General features: G+C 47.2%; 1 protein-coding gene across 1 annotated transcript in view; it reads left to right on the forward strand.

Moving 5' to 3' along the window:
- The window catches only part of NCAPD3 (non-SMC condensin II complex subunit D3), a 675,764-nt gene extending 655,378 nt beyond the window's left edge, over positions 1-20,386 (forward strand). Inside the window, exon 35 of the mRNA XM_069224452.1 lies at positions 20,087-20,386. Coding sequence (XP_069080553.1) covers positions 20,087-20,192 — 106 coding nt within the window. The 3' untranslated portion in view covers positions 20,193-20,386. The remainder of the gene's footprint in view (positions 1-20,086) is intronic.
- Positions 20,387-20,701: the final 315 nt, after the last annotated feature.

The following is a 20,701-nucleotide window of genomic DNA, read 5'->3' on the forward strand; positions in this document are numbered from 1 at the left end:
GCAGCTCCAACTTGTTTGCCGTCAAGGACTGGGTCAACGTTGGAGCAATGTCGGCGCTTGCTGTCGACACAACACCAGTCAACGTCAAGGGATTATGCACGGACGACGTCAAGAAATACTTTGCCGTCAAAGAGTGCCAGTTCGCCGTCATCACGACATGGACAGTCAACGTCAAGAGCAAAACGTCAATGTGGGAGATCGATGTTGAGGAGTGCTGCGTTGCCATCGACACATTGTGGTTGATCAAGGCCGATGTTGAGATGTTTGGAAACGTCAAGGAGGGAGACAAGAAAAAAGAGAATAATTTATTATTTAACAGATTAATCATCTTTCCATCTCTTCCACCTTCTTCACCACCTCCAATTCTCCTTTTCCCCCTCCACCATTGCTTCCTCCACCAGTACTTTACCTCCTCCTGCAGAACTTAGGAGAACACCAGGACCCTAACGTGATCACTGTTGCACCTTCACTCTCATTGTCATGCTTAGGTCGCTCTTCTACTGCTTAACATCACCATCACCGTCCTGTATCTCACATAGATGAAGGTCACATTCTTGTTGTTGTCATACCAACCATTCCTCTTCTACAACAAGAGATTACTTACCAACCTTATCAGACACTCCATCACCGCATGTCTCTCCGATAGATGACGTATCCACTTTTCAAGAGGTTATAGTCCAAGGGGCTTCCAAACGAAATATACCAATGTCACTCCCCACACTGCCCACCTCGGTGATCTTCGAAATGCTACAGCAACATGCCATCTCAAGATCGCTACTTCCCCTGGTTCCAGGTCTGCATGGACCTGCTTTCAACTCAGGCCACTTCTAAGCCTGCACCAGCCACGCTTCTGACGAAATGCAGACCTTCAGAGCAAGATCCCTTATTTTTACGTTCGGATCCTGCTCCCGACTCTGTTGTGATATTGGCTCCCAAAAAAGTACATTCTACCTCTCCATCATCTTCTTAACCTCCAGATAAGCAGAGTAGAAAGCAGAATTCAGCAGGCCGCAAAGTCTGCAGTACAGCTCCCATATCAGTGAAAGCAGACAGTGCTACTGCACTCTTGGGAAGGTACGGCCTGGCCCTTTGAGATTTGATCGAACAATTTGCTGAACACCTTCCAAATGACAAATTTGAAGGCTTCCTAGAAATAGTAAACACAGGAGCAATGGTATCAAACCAAATAATCAGTGCAGCTGCGTACTCTTTCCTAGTTCTGCACATGGTTATTGCCATAAGATAACTAAGGAGACATGCTTGGCTCAGACTAATGTAATTGAAACCATAGTCACCAACAAGTGGATTTGGAAGGAAAAGTTCAAGATGTTGGCTTTACATCAAATATATCCCCAACTTCATCAGGGGGATTGGCTTTGCTCTAGCCACCTACACAAGGCATACTTCTACATTCCCATCGCCAGGAAGCATCAAAAAATTATCAGATTTCTCGTGGGGTATGACAATTACAGTACACAGTACTACCATTTGGATTCAAGTCAGCACCCAGAACATTCTTCAACTGCATGGCTGTAGTTACAGCCCATCTAAGAAAACACAACCTTCGTCTACGCCAAGTGACAATTGGCTCAAAAAGGCATCTACGTTTCACAAAGCCCAACTGCATTTCAATTGGACCTGCCAGCTCCATCATCGGTTGGGCCTTCACGTCCACTTCAACAAGTCCACGTCAACACCAGTCCAGACGCTGCATTACTTAGGGGCCTTCATCTACACCATTCACGCAAAGGTGTGTCCTTCGGAGGAATGACGCTTATTGATCCTTCAGAAATGTCATACTCGCAGGAGGGTGTCTCATCCAATAACAAGAGCAGTCTCATATCTTCTCAGTTCAATGGCCTCCTGTATCTTTGTCACTCCCAATGCGCGCCTCTATATGCGGCCTCCAGGATTGTCTGGAGGACAAATGGGACCAACTGACTGGCAACCAGGAGGACAAAATCACATTATCCCAATACACGATAGGATCTTTCAAGTGGTGGTGATCTCCAAACAATCTCCTCCAAAGGGTGCCGTTTCGCCAACAGGTCCCTTCTCAAACCATTGTGACAGATGCATCGTTGCTCGGATGGGGGTCGCACATGGATCACCTCTAGATTCAGGGCTCATGGTCTCGGAGAGAAGACTTATCATATCAATCTCCTTGAGCTTCACACAGTTCATCTGGCACTCAAGGCCTTTCACCCATCATTCACCATTGACACTGCTTGTTCAGATGAACAATACAATCATCATTTACTAGCTGAACAAGCAAGGGGGCACCAGGTGCAGAGTCTTGTCACTAGAGGCCCAGACAATTTGGAAATGGCTCTTGGCCAGGAACCCGAGGATAATGGCAACTCGCCTCCCAGATGTCCAGAATGTTCAAGCAGAAGCTTTCAGCATAGCGTTCAACGAAATCACAAGTGGGAGTCTTGCATGAAGAAGTCGTTCAAAGTATCGTCTGCTTGTGGGGCACCCCTTCTATGGACCTCTTCTCCACAGTGGAAAATAGGAAATACCACAACTTTGCCTTCAGGTATTACCATTCAGAGACACTGGGGAATGCCCTGTGGATCTACCGGTCAGGTGAATTTCTTTATGCCTTTCCACCGATTCCCCTAATCCTGGCAGTCCTGATCAAGTTGTTTCACTCCAAAGCCAGGATGATCCTAATTGCTCCAGAGTGGCCACGCCAGTGGTGGTTCCCAGGCCTTCTTCACCGGTCACAGCATGGCTCCTGAGCTAGTTCAGTATGGAAACTTGAACTTGCCACAAGACTGCATAGAGATTCTCAAGTAGGCTAAGCGGCTTTTCATTTGCTCCGCTTACCCCTTCAAATGGAAGAGATTTTTCATATGGTGTTCCTCTAACAACGTGGGCCTCAATAATTGTCAAGAGGACATGATTGTATCATACCTTCTACATTTGGCTCAAACTTGCCTAGGTGGGAAACCGACATTCGCATTCCACTTTCTTAGTATATGGTTTGTGTTCCCCCATCACTATTGTATTCTTCACCTGTGATTATATTCTCCTTTTGCACCTTCATTGTTCTGCCTTCCTGGGCTCAAGCTTTTCAAGCAACAGGAGGGCTGAAACTTGTCTGTGAGGTGGCAGCAGCTGGGGCTGCCTGGAAAACCCCAGAAGGCTGGAATGGCAATACTGGGGGTCCTCTAAGGAGCCCCCATAGTGCTTGGAATCATACAACCAATGCCTGCAAAACCACTGGGGTATGATTCCAATATGTTTGATACCAAACATGCCTATGTTCGGAGTTGCCATTATGTAGCTGGACATAGGTAGTGACCTATGTCCAGTATACGTGTAAAATAGCGTTCCCAGCACTCACAAAGTCTGGGAAAATGGTTGTGGGGGCACCTCTGCTAGTGCAGGGGTGCCCTTACACACAGGTACTTTGCACCGTGCCCTCAGGGCCTACTATAGGTGTGACCTATAAGTGACCTGGGTCCGTGTAAATGGCAGTGGAAGGGTGCATGCACCTTTTCACACAAGCTGCAATGGCAGTCCTGTAGAAGCCTTCACATGGGCTCCCTAAGGGTGGCAAAAGATATGCTGCAGCCCATAGGTATCCCCTGGAACCCCACTGCCCTGGGTACCAATACTAGGGACTTATAAGGGGCCACCAGTATGCCAATTGAGAGTTAAATACAGAGGTTTGGGAAAGAGAGCATAATCACTAGAGTGGTGGTTAGCAAGATCCCAGTGAACACAGTCAAGCACTGACATCAGGCAGAAAATGGGGTAACCATGCCAAGAAAGAGGGTACTTTCCTACACCGGCGTAGGGTTTTGTTGGAATTTCTCCCAGTCTTCAGCTGCCAAGAGGCACATAACTCCCTAAACTCATGAAAGGTGAGGCACTCATACTTGTATGCTGAGCCTGGGTTGTGTCCTTTGCTGAAGGCATGTTACCTAGAGTAGTGTTGGTGCACCTACGTAATTCAAGGTTCTAGACTTTCTAAAGGTTTAGAGAAAAAGCTATGCTAGGCTCTCAACTTGCCTAAAGTAGCGGTCTAGAAATTACTACTACCAAGTGTAGTACGTCCTAAAGACTAGTAGTGATCTTTCCTGTGGAACAGACTAGTAAAGGAATTGCAAGTTTCTTATCCCACCTCTGCACCACCAATGTAGGAGGCTGGCCCAGTGTGTGGTGAACACCTATGGTGTTACACCTTATACTGGGTCCAGGCAACCCTTATTAGATAGTGTTAGTGTCTAGGTAGCCAGGGCTCTCTAGTGGTAGCCAAGACTTAGCTAAGAGGAGTGTGAAGCACTTGCAGTACCATAGTAGTCACACAGTAACTTATCACAAAAGAAAGGAACCACGCAGTGTTGCAATAGTAATGCAAAAATAATTTATTACAGGAACATTACTAAAGGCAAACCCCTTTCTGGAGGTAAGTACACACAAAATATACACAGGTAAGTGTTAGGAGCAACCATAAAGTAGCCGGGGCCCTCTAGGGAGGCCAAACCTTATACTAAAAAAGTGGAATGCGAGACTGGGTCCCCCACCAGCGAATGTGAAGTAGTTAGCTAGGAACACAAACTGGGGTGGCATGGTGAGCAAAAGAACGATGGATTAAACCCAGGTCTGTGACTGGAGGTGAGTGTTTGTATTGTTCAGCACTCCGTCCATTATCCTTTTGTGTTGCTAAAGTTGCCCTAAGCGGGAAGGGTATGCCCAGATGTGGGTCCCGTGCTCACTGTGCCACTGGATTCAAGCTAGCCTGGCTGATGAAGGGTGATACCCTGAAACCGGTCCCAGGATGCTTGTTTCCTGTCCAGGGAGGACCTGGCTTGGCAGTTCGGGCTGGACTGTTCCCATGAGGGTTGACACTGGGGTGCATGGTGAGCAAAAGAACGATGGATCAAACCCAGATCTGTGACTGGGGGTGAGTTTGTATTGTTCAGCACACCGTCCATCATCCTTTTGTGTTGCTAGAATAGTTAGCTAGGGGCTGGCGGAGTGCGGAACCCCAAGGTAAGTATCTAGAAGACCCCCTGCGACCAGGAGAGAAGAGGTAATTTACCTGGTCACCCTATAGGCTAACATGGGGACTTGTAAATGGAACATTGCAAAAGCAAGACCAGGACTGTGGAATCAGACGATGGATTGTGGATGAAGAGGACCTGCAAATGAAGGGGACAGAGTCCAGTCAACACAGGAGTGTCCAGGTGGGGCAGAAGCAATGCCCACCCTTCTGTGGGTGAAGTCCCAGGGTGACAGCGATGGAGAAAGTTCAACGGCGGAGACCAGGAGCTGCAGTGGAGTTCCTGAAGCCACTTAGGAGCTGTCCCTTGTCGGTGACCAGATTGCAGTTGGGTCAGTGATCAGGAGGACAACCAACAAGCACAAGCAAATGGAGCTGTTGGAGATTTTCAGACCTGCAGAGGACCAGCAAAGTCCTACAGACTCAGCCCTTGGGGTGGAGTCCGGGCTGACCCTCAGAAGACAGGAGGGCCAGAAGAAGCAGTTGTATCCCCCACTAGAAACCTACTGCCACAGGCACTGTAAGTCAGCACACCTGAAGAGTCCCACGTCGCTGGAATAGCAGAAAGGAGACAGTCCTTACAGCGGTAGAGTGCTGGTGGCCACAGCTACTTGGAGCCTGAAGATCCCTCAGAGCAGGAGTTCAACAAGCCTTGGTTGCTGCAGCAATCACGGTGCACACGGTTTCTGTCTTGGAGGAAGAGGCAAGGCCTCTTCCTCTCCCAAGTGGGGCAGACGTCAGAGAGGGCACAGGACCCATGAGAACCACTACCAGTGTTGGAGAATCTTCCAAGGTCCAGAGGACAGCAGATCCCAGCAGCCGGACGTTGTTGCCTTAGGTGCCTACGGATGCAGGGGAGTGATTCCTTCACTCCAAGGGAGATTCCGTCTTGCTTCGTTGGTGCAGCTGACGTTTTGCCGACCGCATTGGATGCACTGTGGTGGAAAGGCGCAGCTGAGACAGTGTTGCAAGGAGATGGCGTCTCGGTGTTGCAGTCTTGTTCAGTTCCTGGGGAGTCCAGCAGCGGTTCTGGTGGGCAGGAGCTGAAGGTCTTTGCAGAGGAGTCCTGGTGGAATATTGCACAGCAAATCTGGGGACCCACCCTCAAGGGAGTCCCTAAATAGCTCAAGAAGGGGCTTTCACTATGCAAGGTGACCACCTATCAGAGGGATTCACTGACTTCAGGTACCTACCCTGACCAGTCAGATGCTCCAAGGATCCTCTGCACATCTTGATTTCAAGATGGCAGAACCAAGTGGCCACCTGGGGGAGTTCTGAGCACTACCCCTGGGGTGTTGATGGACAGGGGAGTTGTTATTCTTCTTTCCTTTGTGCAGTTTCACGCCATAGCTGGGACTTGGGTGCAAACCGGACTATGCAAGGAGTGCACCAAATGTGCTCTTCAAAACTAACCTGTGGCGTGGGGAGGCTAAACCTATTTCTAAAGGAGAGAAGGTTGCACCCCTTTCCCACAGGAAATCTATCTTTCTGCTTTCCCCTGCTTGAGATGATCAAGCAGCAGGAGGGCAGAATCTGTCTGAGGGACTGCAGCAGCATGGGCTGCCCGCAAACCCTGGAAGACTGGTAGGAGAAATACTGGGGGGTCCTCTAAGAAGGCCCCAGAGTGAATGGAATCATGCCACCCATACTGACATCAGTATTGGGGTATGAATTCAACTTATTTGATACAAAACATGCCTAGGTTCAGGCTTACCATTATGTAGCTGGACCATAGGGAGTGACCTATTGCCAATACATAAGTCCAGGGAGTTGGAACTGGAGTTCATAGGGGCGCCGTTGCTTATGCAGGGATGCCCACACACCGGGACCTGCACCTTGCCCTTTGGGCTGGAAGGAGCTCCCATAGGGGTATCTTAAAGTGACCTGGTGTAGTGACCAGCAGTGTAAGAGTGCATGCACCTTCACAGTTTGCATGGGCTCCCATGGATGGTTAATACAAGCTGCAGCCCATGGGGGACCCCTGATGCCCTGGGTACCTAAGTGCCATATGCTAGGGACTTACAGGGGTACACCAGTATGCCAATTGTGGGGTGTAAAGAGTACCAAGACAACCACATTTTGAGGAGAGAGCTCAACCAATGGGGTCTTGGTTAGCAGTACTCCAGTGAAAACAGTCTAACCACACTGACATCAGGTAAAAAGTGGCTAATTATGCTAGAAAGAGGGGACTTTCCTACATCTTCTTAAGGTACTGACCATGCCAATTTAGTGTCCATAACATCAGCCATAAGGGACAGTGAACAACAAGTGCTCTTGGCGCTCCCTCCTTATACCACCTTTTACCCAGACAAACTGGTCCTCTGTAACCGTGCCTCATTCCTTCCAAAGGTTGTCTCTCCTTTCCATGAAGGCCAGAACATCACCCTGCCTACCATCTTTGCTTCACCCCAGCCCTCCAAAGAAGATGAGAGCCCCACCATCTGGACTAAAAAAGAGTGTTGTTGTTCTGCCTTGACAGTATAAGAGAGTTCTGTGTGGAGTATCAACTTTTCGTGGAAGCAAAGAAAGGGAAAACTGTACAGAAAAGCACCATCTTACAATTGATTGTCATGTGTATTAAGATCTGCTACGCATTGTCCAAGAAACAGCTCCCTGAGGGCTATTAGGCTCACTCTACCTGAGCTGAGGCTCAGGCTACTGTGTTAGTGTGCGGCATTCCTCTTCTGGATAGCTGTCAGTCTGCAATGTATCCCTGTGCAGGTTCACAAAACATTAGTACCTGGACAGTCAAGTCAGTTGTTACGGGTACTTTGCCCATTCTGTCCTACAGGATTTTCTGGTTTAATCAGATTTGCATGCCTACCACTGGGGGGGGGGGGGATATTGCTTGGGTATCTATCCCAAGGTAAGGAATCAGCAGCTAGAAAACACTGATCAGGTGAACAAGTTACTTAACCTTTGTAACACCTTATCTGATATAGACTACCTAGCCGCAGATTCCTTACCTATCCTCCCTACTCTCTGAACTAGTTCAGGTATGACCACACCCCTTTCAGGGCCTTAATGTTTTCTACACGAGTGGTGTGTTTTCATTGTGGCTCCCTGCCATGAAAAGTCGCAAAAGTAACTGATGTAGGCACTCCGAGGTGTCACCTTTATAGGTATCATGCACCTCACTACCAGGGTGGACTATGGCAACATAGAACCAAACGAGGCCACCTGCCAGCACACAGCAGGACTGCTCAAATCTTCCAGATCCAGTCTGACACCTGAGGATATTGAAAGGTAAGAAATCTGCAGCTAAATAGTCTGCAACAAATAAGGCGTTACCAAAACTTAGTAACTTGTTCAATAATGGACATTGCTGCTGAAGAATTAGGATGGGACAGAAGAGGTTAATGTCATCCTCCTATAAAAATCATTTCACCTCACGTTGCCTATCCGTATTCCCTTGAAAGCTGAGGTAGACTTAGTGCCATAGACAAGAATGCCAAGGCCACAATGAAGAAGAGCAGAGAGAAGGGCATCCCTGCTGGGTGCCCTGGTGAATCTTTATCGTGCTAGACAAGAAACCCTGCAGATAATTTCAGCAGTAGGTGTAAAAGGCAGAATTTGTGTGTAAAATCTTCCTCTAGACTTACTTGGTCATCACCCTGAAAAGATAGGATCATTCTACATGACTGAATGCCTTCTCTGTATCCAGGTCTTTTGTCTGCTATAATATGAGCCAAGTGTCTTAGATGATTACAGGAGGTGCAAAGCAGCATGAACCCCACCTGCGACATAGAAATGAATTGAGGAATAACCTTCCTCCACCATGTCACCAGTATTTTGGTGAGGATTTTAAGCTCAATATTAAGTATGGAGATGGGTGATAACTATCACACTCCAGTGAGTCTTTATTCTTTTTGGGAATGCTGGTAGTGGTTGAATGATTGAATATGGCCCCCAGAGAGCCTTCCTTCTCTGCTTCTTAGAACACTCATGCCAGGAAACGCGTCAGGAGAGGTTTGCCAGTCTTAATAAATTTGCCAGGATAACCATCCTCTGCAAGAGATTTGCAGAATGGGTGAAGCTGATGTGGCTTCCTTTGTAAATGCCCCCTACGAATATGTTTAGGCTTCCTTTGAGGGGTGGACAGTAGAATGGGGCTATATAGGAATCGATTTGGTCTGACATGGCTTGTGAATCTGATGCCTAAAGCAAAGAATAATACGAAGCAAAGTGACCCATAATGTCAAAAAGACGCGTCAGCAAATTCTGGCCCTCATCACAAATGTCTGGTGTTGCTAATTGGCATTCCCGTTGGCATAGCTGAGCAGTTAAAAGATGATCTGCCTTCTCTCTCTAGTCATACCAGCGCCGTAGTAGCTTCACTTATGCTATTTCTGCTACTTCAACAAAGAATGTATTGTGGTGTAATGTGGCTAATCGCAGATTGATGGGTGAGATGACGTACTGGACATACAGGTCACGGACCGCCATCTCCAATTGACACTGTTAAGCGCTAGCCTTCTTTCTTCCCATGGCAGAGTACCTCATCAGCATCCCTCTCAGTGTTGCCTTTCCCACCACCCACAGTGTCCTCTGAGAAGTCACTGAGCCCTTATTGTCAGATAGTGGAAAGCGGATGTAGTGCTGAAGCTGCTCTTTTTGTTCAGGTTGCCTGTAGGTGAAGGCTTTCATGTACTGCCTGGCTGGCGGAGCATTAGCAGCCCAAAGTATAAACCTTAGTGATCCAGGCTGTGATCAGAGACACTGCCTCCAGTATTTCACAGCAGGTCACATTGGAAAATAAGTGTTCCTGGATGGACAAGTAATCAATGCGGGGTTTGGGTGCCATAAGGGCAGCACAGGTCAGTGCACTATATAAAGAGCCAAATGTCCTGCAGTGTCTGATCACATAATAAGTTGTGGATGTCGGGTTAACCTGACCAGTCTAGAACCAGGTCGGGTACAAGAAAATAGTCTTCCCTTTGAAAAAGTGCAGTGCAGCAATAGGGCATAGGTGATCCGGGATAGACTCGCAAGAAAACGAGTCTTGTCTGCATTTAGCACATATTACAATCCTTCCACTGTGGTTTGTCCAATATACGTAGTTTGGTGAACACTCAGCCACATTCTTTATCTGTCCAGGTTTTAAAAACTGCTCTGGACCTTGAGACTGAGAAGAATGTTCCCCTCCAGATTCTTTGAGGAGCTGCTGGAAGGAGATGAAGTGCCATTTATCACTACCTGGCGACTGTTGCTGAAAACTGGGCCCAACCAGTCACGTTTAAGTTTTAGCATCTGATCTTGAGATAAGTGTTTCCTGGATGAGTGCTTTATTGGTACTCTCGGTGTAAAAAATAGTGCATCATCTTTTTAGGTTTCACAAAATACAATAATCCATTGACATTTAAGGTAAGCAGTGATAGAGGTTAGGAAGACATCTGACAGTGTTTGATCAAGTGAATCAGAGATCAAAGGATGCGACTGACGAAAGAGGAAAGTACTCAGAAGCCCACGGGTTGTTGGCCAAATCTCTGGTGCATTGGCCTCACTTTCCTCTCAAAGTGGGGGGCGAATATGGAGGAGTATTAATGGCAATAACAGGAACGTGCAGCTAGTAATAGGCAAGGACAAGGAAGCATGTGAAAGTAGATATATTGGATGCTTGGGAGTCGTGTCAGCAATACAGGATAACCCACCATAAGGGTGGGGTGGGTAAATTCCTGGGACTAATTGATGGGTAATCAGACCTGAGGGAATAGCCGAAGGCTATGGGGAGGAGAGATGGAAGGGATATGTAGACCATGGTTCTTCCCACTGGTATGTCTGGGGGGGGGGGGGGGGGATAGTGTATAGACAGGAAGGTGAACATTAGCTGTGGACAGGTCCCTCTGTGACTTTTCTCTGGTTCCCCAGTGAAGGTATTCCGTGTTCACATGCCCCTCAAGGAACAGGGTTCAAAATTGGATGTGTGGATGGTTTTGTATTCACAGGTTAGTCCAGTTCCTAGGTGCAATGTGTGCTGTGGTTCACCAGGGTTGTGAGGGCCCCCACATATTTTGGGAGAAGAATATCTCATTCCAAATGGGTAAAAGAGTGCCTTGTCCTTGAACCCTGTAAAGCCAGCAAAACCCTATGACAGCCAAAAAAAAACATAAATGGAAGCACGGACAGTAGAACTGGGTGGGGGCACTACCCATCCATACCTGAGTGTGGCGGCCACCCTCATCTGATTTAGTTGGTAAAAAGGGGACGGTGGAGGCATCGCTACTCCATAAGGGGGTCTACCGGGGAGAGGGGGGTTGAGGGGGGGGTTGGAGGTGTATGGCCTTGGACTCACCAAGAGAGAAGTAAACTCTCTGCAAGTTCAGTGCAGCAGTGATGCACTGGACAGGGCCGAGGTACGAAGTGTAGAGGTCGCAGAATGCCTGAGGCAAGGTCTGCCTCCACCATAATGATCAGGGTGATGCTCTGTGTCTCCCAGTTTATGGGTATCTTCCCTGGACATTGATGGAGAAAATATCCACCCCATGTATTAAGTGCCAGTTATACATTGTGTGGATGATGGAGCACAGCTCTCTGTGGGGACAGCAAGAGGAGGAGAGGCCTGCTGGGTTCCATATCAAGAGGCCGTAGGCACAAATGAGGAGAAGTCTCAGCACCTCACTTGGGGCAGGAAATGGGTTCCCGCTCGCACTGCTTGCCACAAGACCCCGGCAGCTACTCTGAATAAAGCATGTGCCGTGTTGGGCAGTTGCACCACTCTGTCTCTCCAAGGCTGCATGCCTAGTGCCAGGGCTGCCAGATTCAGGGCCTCCACCACATTGGGGAAAGAGCCTTTATGGAGTCAGGCATCTTCTGCTCCTAGAGAGTGACAGCAGATTGTCATACAGCTTCTGCAAAGCTCTGGGGAAGTCAACACCGTAACTGAACACTTGGGCTTCATATCAGCCTCTTTTGAGCCCCTCAGAAAAGTGCCTCATCCTCCCCATGAAATACAAAGGCCTCAGCCAGAACTTCAGCTGGCTGACATGTAACCATCTGTTCCTCTGACTCTAGTACCCAGTTATCCAACCTTGCCTACGCTGCCACTAAGGGTTTGCAGGCAGACACTTTGAAAAAACCTAAGAACTGACAGAACCTGCTTGACTAAGAGGTGTGACAATTGGTGGTTGGTGGCAGAGTTGTCCACACCCAGCGAGTAGATTCTCAGCCAGATATCACCAGATTCCATCTTCTCATCAAAAAGTATTAAAAATATTTCACCCTCCAACAGAAAGTAAGTAAACAGAATGCTTTCTACACAGCTTTAGAGAGCCAAAAAGGAAGTCGGTTAAAAATATAATATTAACAGCCCGTCACTGGCATGAAGGCTTAAAGTTAATGCTGATGCAAAAATGTTATGCAGATGCTGGTGACTATAGCAGCAGTAGTACCAAGGCTGCCTAAGAAGTACAAGGTGTCTAATAATTCCTGGGCTTACCATGTTGAACCCCCCCGGGCATATTCAATAATTAGACTGTCTGCGGGAAGGAAGACTGCATGCTGTCTAATACAGAAGCCACGTCGATCAGGATGGCTAATACCATGGCAATTCTATGCAGATATGGTCACTTAACACTTCACTCGACCTATTGCCTGACAACCAGAAATAGGAAGTGAAGGTTATCCCTCATGAAGGAAAGAAAGTATCTGCATCATTTCTTGACTCTGCAGTGGCCAGTATTAATCTTGGATTCCGCTTGCTTGCTGAGCAACTGCATTACAGAGATCAGGTTGTCTGAAAGCGACTTCTTTTAGACCTAAGAAGCAAAATGTAATGCTAGATATGCTGTTAGATGAGATATCTTTAATTGGGAAGCATATTGATGATGTGCTGCAAAACATAAAGTTGACAGGATATAGTTCAGTCCATCAGAGCATTGCAGTGGCACCCACAGCCCTGTAGCAGGAGGAGCCAGGCATATTGAGGTGGTTATCATGATGATAAATGTCAACTAAAGTCACAATACTGCTAATATTACGGTCCCACCCCACAGAGTAGAGCATACACCGACATATAACAAAAATCAAACAATATAGAATGGCAGAGAAAAGTCTAAATCAAAAGAAATGAGGCACCAGTCACTAGCCACCATTACTTTTGCTGCCTGAGACCTGGCCCTCTAGGTGCCAGAATTTCAGCCTTGTAGCAAGAACAGAAGCAAATGGTATTGGAAAAATGGGTATTGGACTGCATCCAGTTTGGACACGTCCTAGAATCTTTTCAGTGCCATCCTCAAACACTATGGCTTAAGCTGAAATACTAATGTGTCTAATTGCAAAAGGCTATCATCCCTACCATGCTGCGAAAGGGAGATTTCAAACCAGTCTTCACAATGTAGGCTTCTACTCAAGGTTTTGTTTCTCATGAAAAAGGAGATTGGAAACCTATTCTAGGTCTATGCCAGTTCACAGTTTTCCTGAGAAATTAGCCCTTCCATATGGCCGCCTTGCAGAAAGTGCTGCAGCAGCTGATGGACAGCAAATTTATGGCATCCCTATATCTTAAAGACATCAGTTTCCACCCACCTGTACGCTATAACATCAAAACATTCTCATATTTGAGTTGGCCTGTTTCCATAATCAATTCAGAGTGTTCCTTGTTGGACTCAATTCTACTCCAGAAACTATTCACAAAATACATGGTACCAGTAGGTGCCCATCTTTAACATTTAGGTCATCAGGTCAATCCACACCTCAGTGACTGTTTAGTCCAGTGTGCTACCTTAGAGCCTACACTCAACTATTTAGGAGACTAGGACTCTCATTGATTAAAGGGAAATCAACCCTAAAAGCATTATGCACAATTCATGTACTGGAAGTGCTCCTAGACCCCCAAGAATTAAAGGCCTACGTTTCACTGAAAAGACAAACGAGCTTCCCTGCTCAGCGTGGGCCTCATTGCTGAGGCACCAAAACCATCAAATGCCAACTGAAGGGATTAGTAGGACAGATATAATTTTGTATATGTCCCCCCCCCCCCCCTTCTGCCAACAAAAGGTGTATTTAATAAAGTATGAATTGAACATATAAGCTTCTTGATTGACCAAATCCACATCACATTGTTAATTACAACTTTTCTTCCATGATCCACCATGGAAAGAAGCACAGGAATATGACTGTATTTTCTCCTGACTCAATCCAACTTGATAACCACAGATGCTTCAGTGGAAGGATGCAGGAGGTCATTTCCAGATGTCGTCAGCCAGAGGTCTTGTGATCCAGATATAAAGCAAGACAATAGATTAGTGTGCCGGAGATGAGAATCTTCAGGAAAGGCCTTCAGTTGTTCCTACCCAAAGATTTTGATTCATCTGTGTTGATACAGAGGGACAAGGCAACATTGATGTTTTATATCAACAAGCCTGGAGGCATAAGGTCCCAAGTAATCTCATCAGAGACTCAGTGTTTGTGGCACTTGGCCATAAAACACCAGATCTCAATGAAGGCAGTCCACTTTTCCAGTGGATAGGATAATAAATCAGTGTAGTAAGCTGGATTCTGGTTGTAGTACCCACCACTTTTGTGCCTGGTGTTAATATGTTTTAGACTGTAGTGCACTGGGATCCAGCTAACCAGGACTCCAGTGCTCTCTCTCCCCTAAATGTAGGTGTTGGTAACTTTTCACACCCACAATTGGCATACTGGTGCCACCCTGTAAGTCCCCAGTATATGGTACCTAGGTACCCAGGGCATTGGTGTACCAGGGGTCCCTTATGGGTTGCAGCATGTATTATGCCACCCATAGGAGCCCATGCAAACTGTGATTGCAGGCCCGTCATTGCATCCTGCTTGAAAGGGCGCATGTAAAAACCTAACCACACCACACTACATGAGCAGGGTTCCCCTACAGACTCCAGACCAATTCTTGGACTCTGTAAGTGCAGGGAAGCCATCTTCAGGTATGTAGTAGACACTGGTCAAAACGAGTGGTCCATCTACATAATGGCTTCTCCGTACCTAGGCATGTTTGGTATCAAACATGTTCAAATCACGCAACTGCACCAATTCTGGTGTTAGTTGCATGATACCATGTACTGTAGGAGTTCCCTAGATGATCCTCCAGTTCTGCCTTACGGGGTCCAGCTGCCAGCCTGCACTGCTGCTAACCCCAGACACTGTTCTGCCCTCTTGCTGATGAACCAGGCTCAGGCCGGAGTAGCGGAAAAAAGGATTTCCTTCAAGAGAGGATTTCCTTCATGCCCTTTGGGACTCCGTGGCTCAAGTCCTTCCAGGTGTCCCTGATGATCTGACTGGCTTTGTCCAGGCCATACAGAATAGGCATGACACAGCTAAGTTCACAATTTGTTATTGCTTGGACACTACCGATTCCACAGATTTTCTTCCAGGCAGTGTACAGTCATCCCTCATTAACATGTCGTTCCCACAAGACTCGCCTTTTTGGGGACAAGACAGGCTCCACCTTCAAGCAATAAAGGAGAACAGGTATGCGATACTCCATGAGCCCATCTGCCCCATCTTGCTTGTCCGCACCAGACCTACCATGCCTTTTGTGCTTTGGCTGAGCTACCCCAATATGAGTGTAGGAAGCTTGGTATGCATTGAACCAATGTAGGGTGGTACTATGCAGATAATCCAGGGCAACCCTTAATGGTTTACATGGGTAAAAATGACAATCCCAAAAGCTCTCTTTTATGGTGGTGTGGGTGAGCTGTTAGGCTTATCAGAGGGTAGTGCTAGGTTGTACGTGCAGTCAATACACAATTAAGAAGCAACTCGAGACCAATTGGTTAGTAACATAGTTACTTTGTATTATATGTAAACACCAGAACATTTGTAGAAAAAGAAATATGGTTGCAGTTCTTCAGACGATTTGCAAGTAACGCTTTTGTAGATAAATGTGTTTTTAGGCAGCATAGGTTCCAGAATATTGTGTCTTCATAGGAGTCCTTACACACAGTTCTCTGGGGTGCCCAGTAGGTAAGAGGGGGCTAGGAGTGCAAAGTTACTGACAAGGCCAGAAGCTCAGGTTTACCTGCCCAGGAGAGTCCAGGTGCAGTGCTGTTTGTAGTGTCGGGTTCCTGTGCACCGACCACTTGGCGACAAGGGGGGGGGGGGCACCTGGAAAGAGATTGCAAGGGGGCACTTGGGAAAAAGTCTGGGATCTGCCAACATGAGGCCTCGGCCGGTGGGCATCCGGAATGAAAGGGGGTGGGGCACTGTGGGAAGTCATTGGGCCGCGGCACTCTTGTGCAGTGGATCCTTAGCAGTGGTGCTCCTGTGTCAGGGTACAAACGGTTCTTTGGGTGACCTGCAGAAGGAGAGACCGAACAAGGCAAGTGGACGACTGAGAAGGCTGTCCTCTGCGATGCTGACGTCCCTCGCTGGCAGGTCTTTGGTTCTCCTGTTGGAGTCCACGGTGGGATTCAACAAGCCTTGATTGGTGCAAGGTGCTCAGTACCCCTCCTGCACCCTGCTGATAGAGCACACCAGGTGGCATGCGGGCTCTGCAGGGGGATTTGAAGTCCCAATAGACCCACCATCAAGTGTGTCTCTCAAACTATGTTCATATTTCAGAAAAGACTGCAAAAGATCTGCACTGGTGGTTACTGGAGTGTGAAATTCTGGCTCTATATCAACCTAGATCTGAGGGCCATCCACTTGGTGTTGAAAGCCTTTCTTCCTTCCATCAAGGGGAGGGTGATGCAGGTGCTCCCAGACAACACCACAGCCGTGTGGAACCTCAATGTCCAGAGCAGGTGGGGCTCTGCCAGGAGGTCTTGGGCCTCTGGAAATGACTGGATCACTAAGGTATTTTCTCAGTGGTGAGCAACTAGGCAGGATTATTGAATACTAGGGCAGACAAATTCTCCTGTCCATACCTAGCAGATCACCAGTGGCAGTTACACTTGGAGGTGGGTCAAGGTATCTTCCATAAATAGGGAGAACATTGGCTCGATCTGTTGGCCACTGCTGAGAATATGCAATGCCAGCACTTCTCCACATTGGAGTTTCGAAGGCTTCCTTTACTCTTGCTAGGAGACCTGTTCAATCTCAAGTGGAACTCTGGACTCCTGTATGCCTTTCTTCTGATACCACTCCTGCCCAGAGTTCTCAAGAAGATCAGGACTGACAGGGCTTAAGTCATCCTAGATCCTAGGGGAGATTATGGTATCTTGTACTCCCTAGGATTGAGCATCTGTCCTCCGATCAGGCTGTCCCTCCAAGAGGATCTGCTTTTGCAGCAGCAAGGCAGGGTTCTGCAACTGGGATGTTGCAATCTCCACCTTCATGCTTGGGGATTGAGCAGCAGCATCTGAACACCTTTGACCTCCCTGCGGAGATGGGTTACATCATCTTGCCAGGTAGATATCCCTCTACAAAAACTGTATACGCCTGTCGTCGGGACAGATTTGTGGCTTGGTGCTGTTTGTAGTGTCGGGTTCCTGTGCACCGACCACTTGGCGACAAGGGGGGGGGCCACCTGGAAAGAGATTGCAAGGGGGCACTTGGGAAAAAGTCTGGGATCTGCCAACATGAGGCCTCGGCCGGTGGGCATCCGGAATGAAAGGGGGTGGGGCACTGTGGGAAGTCATTGGGCCGCGGCACTCTTGTGCAGTGGATCCTTAGCAGTGGTGCTCCTGTGTCAGGGTACAAACGGTTCTTTGGGTGACCTGCAGAAGGAGAGACAGAACAAGGCAAGTGGACGACTGAGAAGGCTGTCCTCTGCGATGCTGACGTCCCTCGCTGGCAGGTCTTTGGTTCTCCTGTTGGAGTCCACGGTGAGATTCAACAAGCCTTGATTGGTGCAAGGTGCTCAGTACCCCTCCTGCACCCTGCTGATAGAGCACACCAGGTGGCATGCGGGCTCTGCAGGGGGATTTGAAGTCCCAATAGACCCACCATCAAGTGTGTCTCTCAAACTATGTTCATATTTCAGAAAAGACTGCAAAAGATCTGCACTGGTGGTTACTGGAGTGTGAAATTCTGGCTCTATATCAACCTAGATCTGAGGGCCATCCACTTGGTGTTGAAAGCCTTTCTTCCTTCCATCAAGGGGAGGGTGATGCAGGTGCTCCCAGACAACTGCTGTTCTTGGCAGAATGGACCCCCTTCAGGCAAAGTTTTATATGATTTGTCATTTGTTTTGTTCATAGCCTGGCAAGATCTTGCTCCAGGCACAGTTAAAGGGTTCTTTCGGCCCTTTTTCTGTTACAGAATCAACCCTGTTTGTTTAAGTCGCCAGTTATGTGCTTTTTGAAAAGTTTACAATATTTGTTTCCTCCCTCTCCCTTTGTCATGCCACAGTGGGACCTTAACTATGTTAATACATTTCTGATGTGCACTCTCTTTGAGCCGTTTCACAGCTGTCCCTTGTAGCTCTGCACCCTCAAGACTGTGTTCCTTCTCTCCATCACCTCAGCACTGCGAGTGATTGAGCTTTAGGCTCTGTTAACCTCTCTACACCACATTCCAGTCAACCAGGTTCTGTTGATGAGAGCATCCTTTTTACTAAACGTTGTGATGCTGTTCTGTGTCAGACAAACCATCACCCTGCCTTTATTATATGCTCCGTCTTACTACTCTGTGGAGAGACGCCATTGCTTGGACCCCAAAAGCGCACTAAGCTTTCGCATTGATCCGACCAAAAGAACACTGGGTGGCTGATCGGCTCTTTGTGGTTTTTACTCAGGCAAAAAAAGCAAGGCAGTGCCAAAGAGGACCATCTCCTGTTGGATTGTGCTCTTCATCAAGATCTACTATGCCCTGGCCAAAATTCAACCTCCAGAATGTCTGCAGGCCAATTCCTCCGGGGCCAAAGGTGCTGCTACTACGTTGGCACTCAGTTCCTCTCTCAGCCAAGCGGCAACATCTATATCACTCCTTACGTTCACGAAGCACTACTGTCTGGTCAGCTAAATTTGCTGAGAAGGGCCTTTCGCCCCATAGTCCTACAGGACTTCTTGGCTTGAGCCAATTGGTATAGATATTGCTATGGTATCTATTCTAATGGTGAGGAATCCGTGGCTAAAAGCCTCTATTAGAAGGACAAGTTGCTTACCTTCTGTAGCACTCTTTCTGTTAGAGACTCTAACTTCAGGTTCCCTGCTGCCCCCCCTCACACACCATCCCCCTCCCCTACTTTTCTGTGAATTGGCCTTTACCAATTCATAAGATCCCAACTGCTGTAATCTGCATGTTGGTAATAGCTAATTTGCTGTTGGGGCTCTGTGTCTCGATGAGCGGACAGCCTTCAGAGCAATTGATGTCAGTATATGGGAGTGGTGCCCATTAAGGACTTGCACGTAATCTGGATCAGAGCGGTGTCAGTGTGGAACTGCTTGGCACCCACCTACTGGCACAACGAGATACTGCTCAAAGGTTTCTGGATCCAGTCTGACACCTGGGGAATATTCAAATGGTGATGAATATGCAGTTAGATAGTCTGTACCAGAAAGAACGTTATTGAATGTAAGTATCCTATTCTTCAATTTTGGAATTGTAGAATTATCAGCAGAGTTCAAAATGACCAGAAGAGAAGTGAGTAGAGAAGTTTAAGACAGCAAGATTTCCTATAAAAATGTGTGCCTTAAGTCATTTAGAGAAGGAATTTCATAAGCAGCATAAGTAATGAATGACTGACAAGCCAAGGAGTCTCAAACTAATGGCAAAGGGCAGTGCACTGACTTTATGATAACTCATATATGTTGACCATGTTTGACTGGACATTCAGTCGCCCAGACAAGAGTATATTTTGGACCCTTCCCACTGGGAGACCTTCCATATACAAAATCATATTGAGGAGCCTTAGCTGAATGACAAGATCCTGTTTTTACTTAGGTTTATCTGGAGATCATTTTGTAGTCCAGTATTTTTTTTTTTTGTTGCTGTGCTTTGCAACGTAACTGTGGTATAATCTAATAACATGGTATTGACTGCATCTAGCTGAAGTTGAATAACTATAGCCCCTAACTTGAAGTGGCCAGCCAGTTGTCAGGGGTGTAAAGAGAAAAATAATAAATGAGCAGGCGCACTACTCTGCTTCAGATCTGATGAGATGAATTGAGAGTAATACCAACATGACTCTATTGTGTGTATGTTTTTTTAATATAGTATACCCCAGCCCCGTCAGTGGAACCTGGAATCCCCATCTCAGACAGGAAGAAAACAGCCACGATTATCTTCTCGGAGGAAGTCTGCCTTGAAACCAGCCAACTGATACTTTTCAGTTTCAATTTGTACATAATTTTATCGTATCATTGTATTATACTTTTGTCACTTCTGAAATTTCTAAATTATGTTTCAAGTTTGTACTGAATTTTACGATCATGTGATTAGCCTCTCCTCTGTAGGAGTGTTGGGTGGTTTTAGTGTATTCCTGTGAGCACAATAAAGTAATCACTCAACAGTTCACTTACGCATTTTACCCTCCGAAACATTTCATCCTTTTGAGCTAACATTCTAGCAGTTTGTCGATTTGGCATGAGATTGTGGATTTGAATGGTGCGCATGTTACTTAACCACTTAATTGCCACTTAATTGGTTATGCTTTACTCAGAAGAATGCAGCTCAAGCCCTAGTTTGAGTCAGTAAATGATTGTCTGACTTTCCCTATGTTTTCGTTTGTGTTGTGAATGCGCGATACAGCACCTTACAAAAGTCATTAATGGGCTACAGGAGGACCTGAGGAGCGCCAGGGACAGAGGGCGCCAAGAGCAGCGCCAGAGG

The sequence above is a fragment of the Pleurodeles waltl genome, chromosome 3_1, assembly GCF_031143425.1.
Source record: "Pleurodeles waltl isolate 20211129_DDA chromosome 3_1, aPleWal1.hap1.20221129, whole genome shotgun sequence".
Lineage (NCBI taxonomy): Eukaryota > Metazoa > Chordata > Amphibia > Caudata > Salamandridae > Pleurodeles > Pleurodeles waltl.